Here is a 20226-nt window from a genome sequence, read left to right as displayed (position 1 = left end):
TCCATTTAGGAATCTGATGGCAGAGGGGAAGAAGCTGTTCCTGAATCACTAAGTGTGGGCCTTCAGGCTTCTGTACCTCCTACCTGATGGTAACAGTGAGAAAAGGGCATGCCCTGGGTGCTGGAGGTCCTTAATAATGGATGCTGCCTTTGAGGTGCTTATGGAGTATAGGAGATGCAAGAGAACACTGAAGAAATAATTAATGAGGGCTAAAAGAAGGCATGAGGTTGCCTTAGCAGACAAGGTAAAGGAGAATCTTGAGGGATTTTACAGATATGTTAAGAGCAAAAGGATTGCAAGGGACAAAATTGGTCTTGGAAGATCAGAATGGAAATCCATGTGTGGAGCCAAAGAAGATAGGGGAGATCTTAAATTAACTTTTTGCATCTGCCCTGTGGGAGGCAATTGCATAAATTGCTGGTTCCCTAGTAGAGATATTTAAATCATTCTTGGTGACCAGTGAGGTGCCAGAGGATTAAAAAATAGCCAATGTTGTTCCGCTGTTTAAGAAAAGTTCTAAAAGTAAACCAGGAAATTAAAGGCCAGTGAGCACATAATTGGGAAAGTTATTGGAAGGTATTCTAAGGGATGGGATGTGTGAGTATTTGGATAGATGCGGACTGATAGTCAACGTGGCTTTGTGCATGGTCTAACCAATCGTCGAGTTTTTCGAGGATGTTACCAGCAAGTGGATGAAGGCAAGGCAGTGGATGTTGTCCATGTGGACTTTAGCAAGGCATTTGACAAGGTCCTGCACAGGAGGTTGGTCAAAAAGGTTCATTTGCATGGCATTCAAAATGAGGTAGTAAACTGGATTAGACATTGGCTGTGTGGTAGAAGCTAGAGGGTGATAGTAGATGGTTGTCTCTGACTAGAGGCCTGTGACCAATGGTGTGCTGGGTTCCTTGTTGTTTGTGATCTGGATGATAATGTGGTTAACTGCATCTGCAAATTTGCAGATGACACCAAGATTTGGGGTGTGGTGGACAGCGAGGAAGGCTATCATGGCTTGCAGAAGGATCTGGACCAGCTGGAGAAATGGACTGAAAAAATGGCAGATGGAATTTAATGCAGACAAGTGTGAGGTGTTGCACTTCAGTGGGACCAAATGGGATAGGCCTTGTACAGAGAATAATAGTGTACTGAGGAGTGCAGTAAGACAAAGGGATCTGGAAATACAGGTCTATAATTCATTGAACGTGGCATCACAGGTTGATGGGGTCCTAAAGAAAACTTCTGGCATATTGGTCTTCATAAATCAAAATACTGAGTACAGGAGATGGGATGTTATGTTGAAGTTGAGTAAGACATTGGTGAAACCTAATTTGGAGTATTGTTTGCAGTTTGGTCACCTACCCACAGGAATGATGGAAATAAGGTTGAAAGAGTACGGAGAAAATTTACAAAAATGTTACCAGGTCTGGAGGATCTGAGTTGTAAAGAAAGGTTGAATAGGTTAAGACTTTATTCCTTGGAACATATAAGATTGAGAGGAGATTTGATAGAGGTATACAAAACCACGAGGGGTACAGATAGGGTAAATGAAAGCAGGCATTTTTCCACTGAGGTTGGACGGGACTACGACCAGAGGTCATAAGTTAAGGATAAAGTGTGAAAAGCTTGAGGGGAAACATGAGGGAGAACTTCAGTCAGAGGGTCATGAGAGTGTGGAATGAGCTGCCAGCACAAGTGATTTCAACGTTTACACGGAGTTTGGATAGGTACATGGATAGTAGGGGTATGGAGGGTTATGGTCGTGGAAGTAGGCAATGTAAATGGTCGGGATGGGCTAGATGATGCCCCTCATAATTTTGTTTCTGTGCTGTACTTTTCTATGACATGACTTCTGGTTGTAGTACCACCCAATCTCAAAGGGTAAATGTAAGCAGGCTTTTTCCAATCTATACCCCTCATCATTTTGTATATCTTTATCAAATCTCCCCTTAACCTTCTACGTTCAAAGGAATTAAGTCCTAACCTTGCACTCAATAAGCACCTCATCTTAATAGGATTGATGCTGAGAGGATGTTTCCCTGAGTGTGAAAGTCTAGAAAAGGAAGGCATCTAGAATGGGTTGTTCATGACCCAAGAGGAGGTTAAATTTCTGTATTTGAGAAGAATGTAGATGCTGAGTCCTTATCACATTCTAGGCTGAGATAAATTCTTGGATTGCATGGGAATTGAGGGTTATGGAGATAATGCAGGAAACTGTGTTTTAGCCACAATCTAATTGAATGCAGAGCAGGCTCAAGGAGCCATATGACTTTCTGCTGTTCATATATCTTGTGTCACCATGATTAATTCAACAAGACTTCTTCATGTGCACCATCAATCACCGAAAAAGGTACTGGTAATTTACTGGGGCACTGTCACCTTGAAGTTACAGGTCAGCCTGACTTAAACATTTATCATCACTTTCTTCATTGTATGCAAACTCCAATTCCAATACCATTCATCAGCACCTTGGGACAAACAGACAAGGATAGTATGGCCTAAATTTTGAGAGACGATTTGTTTAAAAATACAGCTGGGAATTGGACAGAATGACATATTAAGTTTTTTTTAAAAAAAAGTTCTGGTTCTAGCTTTCTGGCCATTATAAAGTGTAGAATCATTCTAGCTAATGTGATCAGGGACAAATGTAAATGTCATCCATCTGGGATCCTGTGGGTAACAGATGTAGAAGATCAATGGATTGTTACTATTTTTATCATGGAGTGCTTGGTGGAGTTAGGATCAGTTTTTACAAAACCTTCGATTGCATTCAGAGAGCTTCATCCACTTTCAGGCATGTATCATGATGAAGGCAGTGATAGATGAGACAAATGAAAGATGAATATGAAGATTCTTTAATGTTTATAGCAGAAGAACAAAAGATAGAGGGCTTCATCAATCAAAAGTGTGGTTGCTGGGGTTGGAATTACATCTCTGACCACACATTATGAACTTCCTGACAAATAGTAAAAGTCATTGTTTCAAATGGGACAGAAAGTGGTGGATACATAGATATAGCAGAAAGCATGCTTGCACAAACCTGTTTCCTAACCTTCGTTACTGTAGAACACAGTATTATTCAAACTGTTGTTATGCTTCCAGATATCTAAAATAAGTTTTTAATTATTGTATACCTGCCCTTTGTAAGTTGAATAATATTACTTTTTTTCAGGTCATGTTGTTGCAGAAGAGGAGGCTAGAAAGGCACATCAACTTTGGCTCTCTATAGAAGCCCTGCAATACACATTAAAAACGGCTTCTGGTGATAGCCCAACAGAGCCTCTGCAGAATGCTATAGAAGCCATTACAAATAGCTGTGGAGATGACAAATTCACCCAGGCCTTAGCAGGAGCCCTTCCTCAAGAGTGTCTTTCTCGTGGAGTGTACAGCGAAGAGGCATTGCGTCATCGGTTCTACACAGTACGGAAGATAGCACGGCGTGTAGCCATGATAGATGAGACGAGAAATAGTCTGTTTCAATATTTCCTCTCCTATCTGCAATCCTTTCTATTAATGGAGCCCCAAGTAACAAAGCCTCCTGAGGAACTTCACCTTGAAGGCTTGGATACATTTAAACTGTTGTCATATGCCTCATTCTGCATTGAACATGGTGACCTAGAGCTTGCTGCTAAATTTGTGAACCAGCTTCGGGGAGAACCAAGAAGGGTTGCACAAGATTGGCTAGCGGAGGCTCGTCTAACGCTTGAAACAAAACAAATTATAGAAATTCTTTCAGCTTATGCCAATGCAGTGGGTTTGGGTACCACACAAGTAGAATAATTTGACAGAACACAGACCTCAGATCTTAACACAGCAGAAAAATGGACTTCAGCCCCATAAGCACTATTACCGACTTCACTGTTCCAGTGTAATTCCAGTAAATGGCTCAATGAAGTAAAATGGTGAGAAAGTGTCTGTAATTTGGTATATTTGTTTTATGGATTGGACTTTGTATTTGAACCAAATAATCATTTCAGCTCATTGTATGTTGATTTTCTTCCCCCTTTCAGATGCATATCAATAAAACAGAATTAAACACTGAATGGAACAGTAATGTTGATGTTTGCATAAACAACAAACTAATTTAAGTGAAGCAAAATTCTGAGTGAGCTCTTAAGAATCAACTAGGTTGGAGTAATTTGTTTTGTTACCTTTTGATTTGTTTTGACTTGCAACTTAGTACTTTGCGCTGTGTAGATGCATCTCTTTGGGTTTTAGATGGTCTGAGATGATAAACATACTCAAAGTAAAATGTAAAAATTTTTTGTTGCTTTGTAATGTTTCTCAATAAGGATCTCAACTTTAAAATCTTGAGCCATAAATAAGAGCATTTAAACAAGCTCTTCAAAGGTGCTTACAACTACACCTAACATTTTATTTTTCTGAGCTTAGTTACTTTCTAATTAACCCAAATGTTCATTACAGTCAGTCCGGTTTCATACCTTTTACACCTTTGCATTGCATAATACAGGTTAAAATGCAATTCCAGATATGGAAAATTCAACTTTTCTTCCATTCAACTATGGAAATTCCTTTTCTTGTGAGAGAAACTCATTGTTTAAAGAAGGTAAAATTTCCTTTTGTTAATGATGGTAAATTAACATTTAGTGGACTGAAAATAAGTGAAACCATAGCACTCACTAGACATTCCAGATATATATCCAATGTTTTCTTTAATCAGAATCAGGATTATTATCATTGACAATGTTGTGTCATTTGTTTGCAGTGGCAGTACAGTGGAAAACATAAAAGTTGCTATAAATTGCAACAGAAAAGCATAAAAAAAAGTTGCTGCTGAAATGTTTAGCCTGGGTTGTCTGGCTCTAGTCCTTCCTCTGATGGTAGTAATGTGAAGGGGGCATACTCCTAATGGTGAGAGTCTTTAATCATGAATGCAGCATTCTTGAGGCACTGCCTCCTTAAGAAGCCAATTGTGGGGAGGGTTGTGTATATGATAGAATTAGCTGAGTCTACAACCCTCAGCAGTTAAAATGCTCTACGTCATACATCTGTAAAAACTTCCAAGTATCTTTCATGATGTACCAAATCCCCTTAAAACTCCAAATGAAAGAGTGCCACTTGTGTTTTATTTGTAATTGCATCAATGTTAGACATAGGATAGATCCTTGTATGCTAATGCCCTAGAACTTGAAGCTGGTCACCCTTCAACGAAGTCTCCTGACTTCCCCTTTAAGTCAACAATCAGTTCCTTGCAAGGTTTTTATGGCACAACTCAATTAGCTTAACTAATTTTTTTCTGTGATTACTTACAGCTTCACTCTGTAAGTAGTCCGGCAACATTTTAAATTGAATTCTTGCAATAGAGATTAAGACTGAAGATCAGTATCACAATATAAAGAGAAATTGACATTAAAGTTTGGGGCAATATTTCCTTAAGGTAATAGTAGAATCAGTTCCTGAAATGAACCACATCAGTCATTTGAAGACTTTAAGCACTGAAAGCCTTTAGTCATAGTGGGCTGAACATGTGAGAAACATGTTCAGGCATCCCTTGATGGTTAATTCATCAGCTATGTGGACAAATACACTTTCATCTTACTGGGGAAAATTGCACTGATAATGAAATTAGGGCTTTATCAACATTGAGGTTACAATCTGCACTCAAAGCACTTTGAGATGTCCTTGGATCACAAAAACATGATTATTAAACCTTAACCTTCCTATTTAAATATCACTTATGGTTGTTTAAGCACAAGGGACACTTTACATGCCGGAAGTATCACAATGTGGCTGTTAGGGCTTTAAAAACCAGGTAATGTACCTTCTCCTCATACAGAAGGTGTCATAGTTGGATAGGTTTTTCATGTTCCACATTTGAACTGATCCTATTCAACTGGAATATAAGTAAATTCACTCATTAGGCTTAAGTTCAAGACCCTCAAGGAGGGATGCGGAAGAGATTTCCACAGGTGTCACATGAAAGTTTTAAGTTATATGGAGAGACTGGAGACTTGGAACAGGTTACAGGGAATCTTGATCAAATTCAATGTTTTGATAAAATGGTCTAAACAAATCTTCCTGTTGGATATCAAAAGGACACAAGTTTGACATAATTGACAAAAGACACAAAGGTGGCAACAAATGATTTATGATCTGGCATATTGCTTGATAAGAGTGCAAGACTTGAAAAGGCTAGGGAAGGAGGGAAGAGAAGAGAAATTGCAGGGATACAGTAGTTAACTGGTAACTATTTCAGAAACCTACCAGTGAGACACTGAAACAAATGGACTCCTGTGCTCTAATATGGACGTGACAAACTGGCTGCCTTTCGCAATAATCCCCTTTGTATTTAGAAATATCCTGATAGATGTATTTGGGGGAAAAAATATTTTAGGCCCAAGTCTTAAGAGTTATGTCATTTTTGTTACTTTTTAATAGCCTCAAATCCATTGTTTGAAAGAACCACGAATGTTTTATTTCTTGAAACGAGTTTTACATTTCCCATTTTCCTTTGTAAATCAATTTTTAAATAGGACCTTGAGTGCCTTTATACAGAAAGGCAATCAATGTTTGATATCTTATTCACAACCTTTCAATAACTGATAAGAGTTTACTCCCTTTAATTTCTATAATTTAAACAATTTTATTTTTAGTTTTCATTATGTAGGTTTATTTAAATGATTTTTAAATGTTGTGCTAGCTGTAAGATGAGGGTTCAATTCTAGCCACTGTCTGAGTTCTCCCCATCGATGTGTAGGTTTCTGCTGGGTGTTCAAGGTTCCTCCCACATTGCAAAGACATACAAATTAAGGTGACATACACCATTAATGGCGAGGAATAGTGGACGTTTCAGGCCAAAAGCCTTCATCAAGGTTTGTAAGTTGTGGGCATGGTGACACTTGTAGGTTGCCTCCAGCACAGCTTGGACTATGGTCATTGATGCACACAACATATTTCACAATGTATGTGTGACAAATACAGCTAATCTTACTCTATTAATGTCCAAGTATCAACAACATCTGCAGAGTTTAAAAAGATCAAGGTGTTCTGGGGCAGAGCTTGGTCTTGTGATGCAGTTTGTTTATGTTTCATGAACAGTTCCAGTTAGCCAGATAGCTGTGGTATTAATTCCAGTTAATTCACAAATAATCCATTATGCTTCTGACTTGTGCCTTGTAGACAGCAGAAGTTTTGTGCTATATAGATAGATGGATATCAGTGTTGTAGCAGAGTGGCAACTAAAATTTATATTTCTGTGTATCATCAGTGTCCTCCAATGCAAGGACATTAGTCCTGACGGTTGTAAAACTCAGCAGGCCAGGCAGCATCTATGGAAAAGAGTAAACAGTTCTTGAAGAGTCTTGGCCCAAAACATTAACAGTTTACTCTTTTCCATTGATCCTGGTCTGCTGAGCCCCTCCAGCATTTTGTGTGCATTACTCTGATTTCCAGCATCTGCAGCTTTTCTCCTTATTTTTGATCCTTAGACTAATATTTCCTTAAACTGTAGGGATGATTAGAACAACTGATCAATTTTACATTGGCTATTTATCACATTAGCACCATAAGGACAATGTCCATCACTTCTGTTAGAGTTTTTTTGTTTTATTTCTTTAAATACAGCCACATCTGTACAATATCCAGTCATTTTCCAAAGCTGGTTTTGCAGCAAATAAGCCCAAAGGCCAACCCTCAGTCAACCATTCTGTATACGAAAGAATGCCATTTGATGTATCCAGATCAAGCATGTTATTCGCGATCACTGTCGCTACTATCGCTACCACTGTCACTGCTCTCGCCACTGCTGCTGCTATTGCTACTGCTGCCATCCAGCTCTTCTAGGGCTCTCCTGTTTATGGGAAGAAATCAGTCCATAATTAGACTTAAAAGTTCAAAGTAAATTTATTATCAAAGTATGCATATGTCACCAAGATTCAATTTCTTGCAAGTATTCAGAATAGAACAGAAATATACAATAAAATCAATGAAAAACTACAAAAACTCTAACAACCTATAGCAAACTGCAAATACAATAATAAATAAGTAGAGATAATCTTTGAAAGTGAATCTATGTATTATGGAAAAGTTGAGAGTTGAGGCAAGTGATGTTATAGTTCACCTCAAGCTTGAAACATCGAAAACCTACAGCAAAATACAGACAGGCCCTTCAGCCCACAAAGCTGTGCCGAACATGTCCCTACCTTAGAACTACCTAGGCTTTAACCATAGTCCTCTATTTTTCTAAGCTCCATGTAGCCATCCAGGAGTCTCTTAAAAGATCCTATCATTTCCGCCTCCACCACTGCTGCCGGCAGCCCATTCCATGCACTCATCACACTATGTAAAAAAAACTTATCCCAAGCACCTTAAAACTATGCCCTCTCATGCTAGCCATTTCAGCCCTGGGGAAAAGCCTCAGACTATCCAAACAATCAAGGCTTCTCATTATTTGTACATGTATCAGGTCACCTCTCATTCTCGAGAAAAGGCTGAGTTTACTCAACCTATTCTCATAAGGCATGCTCCCCAATCCAGGCAACGCCCTTGTAAATCTCCTTTGCACCCTTTCTATGGTTTCCACATCCTTCCTGAGTGAGGCGGCCGGAATTGAGCACAGTACTCCCAAGTAGGGTCTGACCAGGGTCCTATACAGCAGTGGTCCCCCAATCACTGCTCTGCAGACTGGTGGTTGGGGACCACTGCTATATAGTTGCAACATTACCTCTTGGCTCTTAAACTCAATAGACAATAGGTGTAGGAGTAGGCCATTCGGCCCTTTGAGTTAGCACCACCATTCAATGTGATCGTGGCTGATCATCCACAATCAGTACCGTTCCTGCCTTCTCCCAATATCCCTTGACTGCTTTCTTTAAGACCTCTATCTAACTCTTTCTTGAAAGCATCCAGAGAATTGGCCTCCACTGCCTTGAGGCAGAGCATTCCATAGATCCACAACTCTCTGGGTGAAAAAGTTTTTCCTGAACTCCATTCTAAATGGCCTACCCCTATCCTGCAACATCGGAAACATGTTTCCTGCCTCTAGCATGTCCAATCCTGTGATTGATGAAGGACAATGCACCATAAGCATACACACCATAAGTACACATGTACATCCCACATGCATACTCACACTCCTGTATGCACACATTCACAGATAAACGCATCTGAACATTCTTCCAAGAGAATCAAGTGCCTCACAGAGAATGTAAAATTCAGCCAGTGAGGATGAAAGTCAGAGTCAACCTGCGTAACCGCTTTGAGTGTCCTATGGACTCGGACCCTGAGATCCCGCTGATCCTCCACACCACCAGGAGTCTTAATGCTACTAATGCTATATTCTGCCATCATATTTGACTTAACAAAATGAACCACCTCACACTTATCTGGGTTGAACTCCATCTGCCACTTCTCAGCCCAGTTTTGCATCCTATCAATGTCCCGTTGTAACCTCTAACAGCTCTCCACACTATCCACAACACCCCCAACCTTTGTGTCATCAGCAAATGACACAAAGGTTGGGTAATAACCGTTCCTGAACCAGTATGTAATAAAATCTCAACTGTTTGCAATATACAGTAAAACTGATTGTCTGACTATTTGAGAATCCTGATATGTTCTGTACCCTTCTGAAGTTGCTGAGTTGCACTTCGCACGCACCTTTACACCTACCAGGTACACTATACAGTATTATAATTTTCTAAAGTCTAAAGATAGTGTTTGAGAGTGTTAATATTCCAGAAAATATATCAGTCCAACACTGAGGTTACAAACTCTGGGCATTTTACAATGTTCTACATAAAGCTATCAAGTACACTCAGTTGAAGAGAGGGAATTCCTTGGAATGATACAAGTAACAGCTGGTTAAATCTATTCCAAGGAGACACGATTACCTTTCCTCCTCCGACAGCTCAAATTCAGTGGTCACCCTGTGCAAGAACTCTGACGTGGCAGGCAGGCTGAAAGTTCCAGCCAGTTTCACCAAATCCAAAGCCAGAGCCTTGTTGCTGCTCTCCTTGGCATGGTCCAGAAACTCATCAAGTAGTGTTTTACTGAATAAAAAAAACAAGACATCAGACTATAAAGGCTTTCTGTAAAATTTTAAAACAATACAGTCGTCTCCTCCAGTTTCAAGCTTAAAGTCATGACAATATAATTATTAATACAGAGGGAGAGATTACCTGGGTACTCTGTTGTTTGCTTTAAAAAGTGGCAGCATCATCCTAGGATAAAATATAACAAGTTAATGAACACACAGTACTGGCAAAGTCACAAGTTGTGTGTTTTGGATTAGATTTATCACCTCTCAAGAAAGGTGATACTCTATTAATATCAAGAAATTGTGCAGCATAAAATGTGCATAAATATAGGGAAATGACTTCTCTGACTCTCCATAATGACAGTACCTCCCACTAACTTAAACGGAATCCAGTATTCAGATCAAACAGTTAAGATGTTTTTAGAGTAAAAGTGGAATAAGTTTCAAACTGAAGAGGTGAAAAATAAACAGACAGACAGACATACTTTATTGATTCCGAGGGAAATTGATCACAGATCAAATACTGTATTCATTTAGGGAAAAATAGTACATACAAAATGGATAAGGATATAGTACATTCTGTTGACAATAAGAGTATCGCTGCATTAAATGACTTTGATCCACACAAATAATTTGGAATATTGAACAGTAATTGTCAGCCTACAATGTACGTTAGACCACAATACAGAGCAGCAGAACTGAACCATTTGGCCATCAAGTCTGCTCCACCATTCCATTATGGCTGGTTTATTATCCCTCTCAACATTCTCCTGCCTTCCTCCTGTAACCTTTGACACTTACTAAGTTTAGAAGAACTGCCAGACCAGGCAATGTAGCTGCGATTTCATATATTTTCCACCTTTTCACAATGGACTGCACTGAGCTCTATGTTTGATGCCTTTGAAATGAGCTTGTATTCTTTCCTAGATTTGTGCTTCTCTATTACAATTTCCTTGACTATCTTGAATGCTCTTTTGTTTTCAGTTTGGTTTGAACAGTTGAAAATCTACCATACTGCTGGACCTTACAGAGAGAGGGGTATTTATTTCTATGAATTTACTGAAAACAGGAAATCCTCCCAATTTTCTACTTCAAAAAATTGGGTAAGTTAGTAAGGTATAGTATAGTATTGCACCTGAGGAAAGTTAGTAAGTAATTACAAAGGGGATGAATACTTACTTAGCTTCACAACTTATGGTTTTAAATTTTTAGTGAACTGGTGACAGGTTTTAAGATTTATTTGATTTGACATTTGAGCAATATTTTGCAGATTATCTCAAACATCCTGCTTCAATATATTTTGAATTTAGAAAATGAGACAGTAAAATGTGAACATTGTTGTGGGGGCTGAATACTTTTTCAAGGCACTGTAACTCTTCATAATAATTACCAAGCATCTTGAGTTCGACCTCCTCTCAGAATCAAGGTTGTCACACTTCCCAAAGATTTGGCTGTCCACTGTAAGTTTTGGATCTGCTTATAGACAGCCTTGATATCCAGCGCTGTGTCAGCAAAGGCAGATTGCAACTGTAAGGAGATTCAATGGCTGATTTAAGTATAAAGTATGTTAATGTGCACTGGGAATCCCACCTTCCTTCTGTAGCACATTGCAAGGATGACAGAATTGAGAAACAGAGATTTTGGTAGATATCACTAATATGAACCCAGTTGTTCCCATCTCTTCACTATTAAATTGGCCACCTTACCTCATCCTTGACCTGATGATCAATGAGAAATTTGCTGCCAGACAGGCAGTTAATTAAACAAAATACAATCAAGCATCTGATTTTGCCCTGTTTGACACTTGGATTTGTTTTAAAACTACTTACCCTTGCTGATAGCAATCCCTGACTAGTTCCCTGTTTACCTTAATGTGTACATGTTCCATCCTAAAGACTTGCTTCATTATTTTTAAAACCCCAACAGCTGTGCCAAGACTATCATGATGCTAATTTTATAGTACTCTCTTCCATGCTACTGAAAGTATCTAGCATCATTCCTACCTGTTGGTAAGTCTTCCACATTCAGAATTTGGAACTTCTAATCCAGACCTTCTCTATTAGTTAGAAAATTAAGCATCATATTTTTAGCCTCACCACTTGAACAACTTCAGTTTCAAACAATCTTCCTGTATCAGATGCCATCGCCATCCACTTAACCCGTTCATTCCACACCAGATTCTGGTTTCTCATTATTCCTGTCCTTAACAACATGGGATCCCAGATCCTCAAGAATCAAAGTTTTAATCCTGCAATTAAAATCAGACACCGCAAATCCCCAACATCTCTCGCCAACTTTGGCCTTCTTTGACTCTTGCTGCCCATTTACCTCAGTGGATGATATTTTCCTATTTTAATGCCTGAGCGATGTTGTTATATTTTTATGTAATTCCTATATTTGTGTTTTGGACACGTTTCAGTCTTTAACCTTTAGTGCTATGGTTACATTTATTTTTAGAGTTACAGTAAGGAATACGTCTTTCCAGCCCAATGAGCTGTGCTGCCTAATCACAGGACCAATTAACCTACTAACCTGTACATCTTTGGACTGTGGGAGGAAATCAGAGCACCCAGAGGAAACCCACACAGCCATGAGGAAAAGTTTTAAACTCTCTATAGACGGTGCTGGAATTGAACTTCTAATTCCAACTGCAATAGTGTCGTGCTAACTGGTATGCTACTGTGGTGTATGGGTTACTCTATTTTCTGAATTGCTTACTACCTTTAACATTGCAGAAGGTCCCCTCAGTCCTTTCCACATTGACTAATTGTGATCAGTCTAGCCTTTCCCAGTCTGGTAGTGTTCTCTGTCAAACTACTGTGACTCAAGACACAACCTCTTCTGATATGTTCTGACAGTTTTATCTGGAATGTTTACCCAAAATTGCCAACTCTGTGCCTACCAGACAAACTAAAAGCAGAGTTCAACAGTACCCGCAGCATTGTTCAATTTGATCGCTGGTTTTGTTACAGCTGGGTCAAAGTCACCATTTCCTACCAAAGGGAGCACCATCACCAAGGCTGTAGTTTGTCAGCAGGGAAATAGTCTCCTAGTACAGTAAGATGAGCTCTTGACCTCACAATCTACCACATGATCCTGCACCTTATTTAACTGCATTGTACTTTCTCTGTAGCTGTTACGCCTTATTCCGAATTCTTATGGCTTTACCCTGTTCTATCTATCTCAATGCACTGTATAATAAGACCATAAGATACAGGCCATTTAGCCTGAGTCTGCTCCGCCATTTGATCATACCTGATTAATTATCCTTCTTAACCCCATTCCCTGCTTTCTCCATGTAACCTTTGATACTCTTTTTAACCTCCACCTTAAATATAGCCAATGACCTCGCCTCCACGGCTGTCTGTGGCAATGAATTCCAGATTCACCACCCTCTCAATAAAGAAATTCCACTTTATTTCTGTCCTAAAGGCATTTTGAGGTTGTGCCCTCTGCTCCTAGACTATACTCATCTGTATGAGCAAACATGCAAAGTAAGTTTTTCACTGTATCTTGGTACATGTGATCATCATTAACCAACTTCACATAAAGCAACTACAACTGTAAATATTATCTTGTTATTGAACACTATCAGCTTGCAGCTCAGCCACTCTCACTGATGTGGAAATGCTTTGCTCTGTGCTTACGTAATGAGATATCCATTTCTTTCCTCTGACTCGTCTGCTTATTTGAACTTACTACATTACTCCAAAGTTTGAGAATTGATTAGAAAACCTGCAATGATTGCAGGTACTTTACCTACCTCTGGACTGTGCTTGTCCCGACACATCAGCTCCAACACTTCCTCCACCAGATCCTGCTTGTTACTGTGACCAAACTGCTTAATGTCTATATAAGGTACACAAAGAGACTTACACTATGTGCTCAGCATCTTTTATATCCCAAAGTATTTCACAACCAGTTAAGTTGGAAACAAAGCAGCTAATTTGTGCACTGCAAGCTCCCACAAACAGACAAGTGATAATAACCACTATAACATCAGAGGATCTTTCCTGGGACCAGCTCTCAAGTGTCGTCACATAGAAGGTATGGCAGTGCCTCTATTTTCTTAGAAGTTTGCATAGATTTGACATGTTACCAAAAACATTAACAAACTTCTATAGATGCCCAATGGAGAATATCCTAACCGGTTGCATCACAGCCTGGTATGGAAAGACTAATGGCCAGTGTTACATACCCCGTGGGTATCTTGTGACTGTCTTATGACCATGATGTAATTGAGTATCGGGTGAGCATGATGTAGTGGTCTTGTGATGGTGAGGTGATGTAATTTCCCACCAGTGTGAGGTCACATGATGTAATTTTCCCACCAGTGAGAGGTTATGTGATGGCCTGTTCCAACAGGTATAAAACGGGAAAGCCTTGCTGTGACGCAGGTCAGTTCGTTGTTTAATTCGTCAGTTACTCCATTATGCTGCATATTCGTCTCATAATGCAGTTTTCTTTTAAAGTGGAGTTTTACTTTTTATCTTAAGTCTCAAAGGTTATTGCTGGCAGTTTCACCACAACGCTGCCAGTTTTAGTCCAATCGGAGAGTGAAGAATTTACTGAAGTACGGAAAACCCGAAGGATCGAGTAAAGTTGGTGTCGTCGGCGCTAATACAGGATCGACCTTATTGAATCCTCATTCAAAGAGATAACCTGCATCCAAGATAATCCCCGCTATAAGAGCAGGGAGGATTGGGGCAGTGTTATTCGCCAAGGAAAAGGTCAGTTCCTTTAAGCCGTTTTTCTTTCCTTTGTCGTAAATCCTTCGGGCAAGGCATATTTCGGCTGGAATCAGCAGTAACGTCACGTCGTCGAGGAATTTGTTACCAGGTAAGTCTCTCCTAATTGACTGTCTAAATCACTTGGACTTTTACATTTATCCCTTTAAGATCTGTTTGAGGGGCTGTACAGCAGTTAACTTCCAGTTAAGTTAGTCATTTATTTACTTTTCATTTGTTGGTGAGCTGGGTTTTAATAAATGTTTAATTTGTTTATAAAAAACCTGTCTCAATTCTATATTCATTGTTGCTGTATCGTAACACCAGGTATAGAGAGGTCAACAAGAAGTGGTGGATACAGCCCAGTCCATCACTGGCAAATCCCTCCCCAACACTGAGCACATCTACAGGGAGCACTAACATAAGAAAGCAGCATCTATCAAAAACCACCACCATCCAGGGTATGCTCTCTTCTTGCCACTACCACTGGGTTCAGGAACAGTTTGATTGTTTGTCAGTCTTTATACACTGTATAGTTTTTCATAATTTCCACTGTATTCCAATTTTCCTGTAAATGCCTGCAAGAAAATGAATCTTAAGATAGTTTGTGATAATATATATGTACTTTGATATTAAATTTACTTTGAGATGTTGGATGAGTGACAAATATTGGATCAGACTCTTTACGAGATGGCACCTTGTATGCCCACTTGTAGCAGCAGTGTTCTGACAAATAACCAAAAGACTTCAGGCTAGATTCTTGTGATCCACTCCCTGAAGCATAACTTGAACCCACAACCTCCCGATGTGATGAAAATGCCACGCACTGCAAACACTTGACTAATGAAAGGTAGATTACAGCCTCCACCCAAGAGTAGGATTCTATATTTCCCCAATGCACCAATAATTGGGTAGACTACACCAACCTTTCCAGATGTGTGGAATGAGCTGCAATTGGTTCTCAGTGTCCAAAGCCTGCAGCAGATCCATCAGACCTTGCGCATTAGGATAGTATAGCTGGAAACAAAATGTTTGCACTTCAGTATTCTGTTCTTCAATACATATTTCAAAAGACATGATTGCAGAATTAGGCCATTCGGCCCATCGAGACTGGTCAACCATTCGATTATGGCCGAGTTACTTTCTCTGAACTCCATTCTCCTGCTTTCTCTCTATAACCTTTGGGTATCTGTTGTGCAGGGGTTGATAAATCATTGATTTGGCCTCCTTAGCCATCTGCAGCAATGAATACCAGATTCATCATCCTTTGGTTAAAGAAATTCTCCCTCATCTCAACAATTTAGATTCTGCCCTATGTCAATGATTTGGATGATGGAACTGATAGCTTTGTTGCGAAATTTGCAGACGATATGAAGATAGGTAGAGGGGCAGATGGATTTGAGGAAGTAGAGGCTACAGAAAGACATTAGAATGTAGAAAGAAGTGGCAGATGGAATAGTGTTGGGAAGTGTATGGTCATGCACTTTGGTAGAAGAAATTAAACTATTTTTGAAATGGAGAGAAACTACAAAAAACAAGGTCTGAGGAGTCCTTGTGCAGGATTCCCTAAAGGTTAACTTGCAGGTTGAGTCTGTGGCGAGGAAGGCAAATGTGATATTAGTGTCATTTATGTGTCATTTCAAAGGGACTAGAATATAAAAGCAGGGATGTAATGTTGAGATTGTATAAGGCACCAGGGAGGCTTCACAGAGTATTGTGAGCAGGTTTGGGCCCTTTACCTTAGAAAAGATGTGCTGTAACCAGACAGGGTTCTAAAGAGGTTCACCAAAATGATTCCAGGATTGAATGGCTTGTCATATCAAGAGTATTTCATCGCTCTGGGTCTGTATTCTATGCAATTCAGAATAACGAAGGGTGACCTCACTGAAACCTATTGAATGGTGAAAGGCCTTAACAGAGTGGATGTGGAGAGAATGTTTCCTATGGTTGGAGAGTTTAAGACCAGAGGACATAGCCTCGGAATAGAGGGATGTTCTTTTAGAATGGAGATGAGGAGGAATTTCTTTAGCCAGAGAATGGTGAATCTGTGGAATTCTTTGCCACAGGCAGCTGCAGAGGACTTTATGTAGTGTACATTTAAGGCCGAGGTTGATAGATTCCTGATCGGTCAGGGCATGAAAGAATACTGGGAGAAAGCAGGAGATTGGGGCTGAGAGGAAAATCGGATCAGCCATGATGAAATGGTGGAGCAGGCTTGATGGGCCAAATGGTCTAATTCTGTTCATATAACTTACAGTCTAATGGTCATCTCTGGCCTTTGTATTCTGTAGCTATGCTCTCTGGTCCTAGACTCTCTGACTGTTGGCAACATAAAAAATGGCTTAATTGGGATTTGAATTTGGGACTTCTTTCATCCAAACAGGGAATCATACCCTTAGCCCATTGACCGAGCCTCACCTAAATTTTGGTTAAGCACTCTTGGAACACTGTGTGGTTTCCCCAGTGCAGAGGCTTTGGAAATGGTACTGAGGAGGTTTACTAAAACAAACCACGAGGAGAAGTAGTCAAACTTGGGCTGTTTTCTCTGGAATATCAATATGTTTCATATAAATATAGTAATAGGTGCCTGTAATGTGGAATGGGCTGCTAGTGCAAGTGTAGATGTGGATTCAATTGTAACGATTAAGAGAAGTTTGGACAGGTATGTGGATGGGAAGCTAATGGAGGGCTAGAGTCCAGGTGTGCGTTGATGGAGCTTGGCAGAAAACCAGACCAGCACGGACAAAATGGACTGATGATACACATAGACATATGTGTGTCCATGTCTCTTATTTATGATTATATCCCCTGTACCTAATTTCTGCACAAATTAGAAACTCATTACTACCTCAACCCTCCTCCAATCACTTTACCTCATAATTCCTATATCCATCCCTGCAAGGTTTGTAACTTGAGCCATTCCTCCAAAGCCAGCTGTAAGATCAGGCTTTGCCACAATTTGTAAGATGTCTGTATGATCTCCCCGTGCTTCTGTGGATTTGCTCCAGAGGCTTAGTGAGTTGTGGGCAAGCTATGGTGACACTTGCCCAGCACAATCCTGATTTGATTTGATGCAAATGACATATTTCATTGTATGTTTTGAAGTATATTCAACAAATAAAGGTAACTATTCTTTCCTAATGCAGCCTTAATCCTGAGCCATTTGTAAATTCTCTAATTCGCCCAAACAGTAATAAACCAATATTCCTGCTGCCTTTCAAATGTTTAGTAATACACATTCCAAAGATTAATCAAGGGCAACAGGGACACAAGTGGCCAAACAGCTGGCTTCTCTTTTCATTATGAAGGACAAAGAAGTTTTAGTTTATTTATCAGCATTTCATGTTTGGGGATAGAAAGCATCTCCCTTTCCCTTCAGAGCTAAAAGCCAGTAATTCAGCCAGCTACTTATCTGAGTTACAATGACATTGATAAGCAGACATACCGAGGGAATGAGGTCTTTGTACCATTTGAGAACCACATCGATGCTCTCCATCATGCACAAGATGGTAAAGAACCGACCACTGACGAATAAAACACAAAACAGGAACAAGTTATTGACGTTCAGTGTACTGAATTGAAACAGACATGTTCTGTTAAATTCATATTGAACCTTGAACTGCAGCATTCAGCAGTGCTGATCAACTTATTGCAAGACCGTGGATATCAATACACAGAGACTGTGATAGACAATATTTACGAAGATCACACCAACAGCTAAATCCTATAAAGGATGGGATGGCTTGAATAGGCAGGAAACCGAGAGATCCTGACTGATCTATTTTATAGGGGAGGATCAAAATTACAGGCCATGATACAGATGTTATTGAGATATCAAAGAATTGAAAATAAATTTCACCTGAGACTCATTGAAGAAAGGAAAACAGAAGGCTATGGAAGGGTTAGTTTGATCATGGAGTAGGTTAGAAGTCTGCATAACATATTGGACCGAAGGGTCTGTATTGTGCTGTACTGTTTCAAGCTCTATGAACAGCTCTGAGAATGTGGAATACAGGAGACCACGAAGGCCCCTTACTTAAGAGGGGATGTACTGGCATTGATGGGTGTCCAAGAGATGGTCACTCAGCTAGATATTGGGACGGGAGAGTTGCCTCATCACAAACAGCAAATATATTGCATCTATTGTATTTGGAGTCTGCCATGAAGTGGGGTGAATTTAACAAAATATGCAAGATTCTTAGCAGGCACAATAAGGCAGATGCTGAGATATTCCCTCTAGAGGGAGGTTCTCAAACATGGGGATGTACTACAAGATTTAGGGGCAGACAGTCAATCTGAAAACAAGATGTGTAGCCAGAACCTCTTGTGGAGGGTGGTGGATCTCTGAAATTCTGTAGCCTGGAGGGATGTGAAGGCTGTATCATAGGTGGGTGGCTATATATTTAGAAATAGACATAATTTTGACGGTCAGCGATTTCAGGGCTATGGAAACTGGCACAGAAAAGGAGTTGAGGCCTGGGGCAGATAAGCCACCATCACAAAGAATGGCAGGGCAGGCAAAAAGGGGTCAATTGACTACAGTCTGCTATTTCCTTATATTCAGTAGAGCCAGTCCTTCCTTAGAAGTTACACGAATTTCTCAGATTAATGACAGGTGGAAGACCACCATCACCCATGTCATACGTCATGGCACATAATGATGATGAATCCTTCCTCTGATGGCAAACCCACCATCTCTCACCCCCCCCCCCCCCCACTTCCACAATGGCAAGTACATCCTTTCCACAGCAAGCTGATCAGTATCATACCGTACATCATACATGACTTCCTTACTCCCGTACCCAATTATTTTCATGATAAAGGCAAACATATCCTCTGCCTTCCTAATCTCTCATCCTCTTTTAGTTACTTGAACCCTTTTGCACCAGGGCACCTAGATTTCTTTGAAGATCCACATGTTGTAACCTCATACTGTTTTAAAAAAAATTAATTTTTTTGCACATTTTTCTGTATTACACTTAATCTGCCACATTCCCCACCCCCCCCCCCCCCCCAACTTATCCCATTGGACCCAGTAACAAAAAAAACTGCAAATCCTTTTTAGGGCGGCGTGGCAGTGTAGTGATTAGCATAATGCTATTACAGTGCCAGTGACCTGGGTTCAATTCTGCCACTGTATGTTCTCCCTGTGACCACATGGGTTTCCTTCAGGTGCTATGGTTCTCTTCCACATTCCAACGACCTACGGTTAGTGGGCCGACTGGTCACATAGGTGTAATTCACTTGGGTAGATGGGCACTCTGGCAGCATTGCGGTTAGTGTGACTCTGTTACAGCTTGGAGCGTTCCAGACTTTGAGGTTCAATTCCACCGCCATTCTGCAAGGAGTCCTTCCTGTGGAATGCATGCGTTTTCTCCAGGTGCTCCAGTTTCTGCCCACAGTCTGAAGACGTACCAGGTAGGTTAATTAATCATTGTAAACTGTCCCATGATTAGGTTAGGGTTTAATCAGGGTAGCCGGGGTGGCATTGCTGAAGGGGACTGCTCC

General features: G+C 40.1%; 2 protein-coding genes across 4 annotated transcripts in view; one reads left to right on the top strand and one right to left on the bottom strand.

Moving 5' to 3' along the window:
* immt (inner membrane protein, mitochondrial (mitofilin)) overlaps positions 1-4037 on the top strand; it is a 52405-nt gene extending 48368 nt beyond the window's left edge. For all 3 annotated transcript variants that reach the window (XM_059965632.1, XM_059965631.1, XM_059965630.1), the window contains one exon: positions 3167-4037. In XM_059965632.1, coding sequence (XP_059821615.1) covers positions 3167-3774 — 608 coding nt within the window. In that variant the 3' untranslated portion in view covers positions 3775-4037. The remainder of the gene's footprint in view (positions 1-3166) is intronic.
* ptcd3 (pentatricopeptide repeat domain 3) overlaps positions 3864-20226 on the bottom strand; it is a 49542-nt gene continuing 33179 nt past the window's right edge. Inside the window, exons 18-24 of the mRNA XM_059965633.1 lie at positions 18164-18242; positions 15645-15735; positions 13755-13840; positions 11382-11518; positions 10134-10175; positions 9846-10004; positions 3864-7804 (exon numbers count right to left, since the gene is read on the bottom strand). Coding sequence (XP_059821616.1) covers positions 7705-7804; positions 9846-10004; positions 10134-10175; positions 11382-11518; positions 13755-13840; positions 15645-15735; positions 18164-18242 — 694 coding nt within the window. The 3' untranslated portion in view covers positions 3864-7704. The remainder of the gene's footprint in view (positions 7805-9845; positions 10005-10133; positions 10176-11381; positions 11519-13754; positions 13841-15644; positions 15736-18163; positions 18243-20226) is intronic.

This window comes from Hypanus sabinus, chromosome 3 (genome assembly GCF_030144855.1).
Source record: "Hypanus sabinus isolate sHypSab1 chromosome 3, sHypSab1.hap1, whole genome shotgun sequence".
NCBI classification, from domain to species: Eukaryota; Metazoa; Chordata; class Chondrichthyes; order Myliobatiformes; family Dasyatidae; genus Hypanus; species Hypanus sabinus.
The sequence above is the reverse complement of the archived record's forward strand: the minus strand, read 5'-3'. Positions and strand labels throughout refer to the sequence as shown.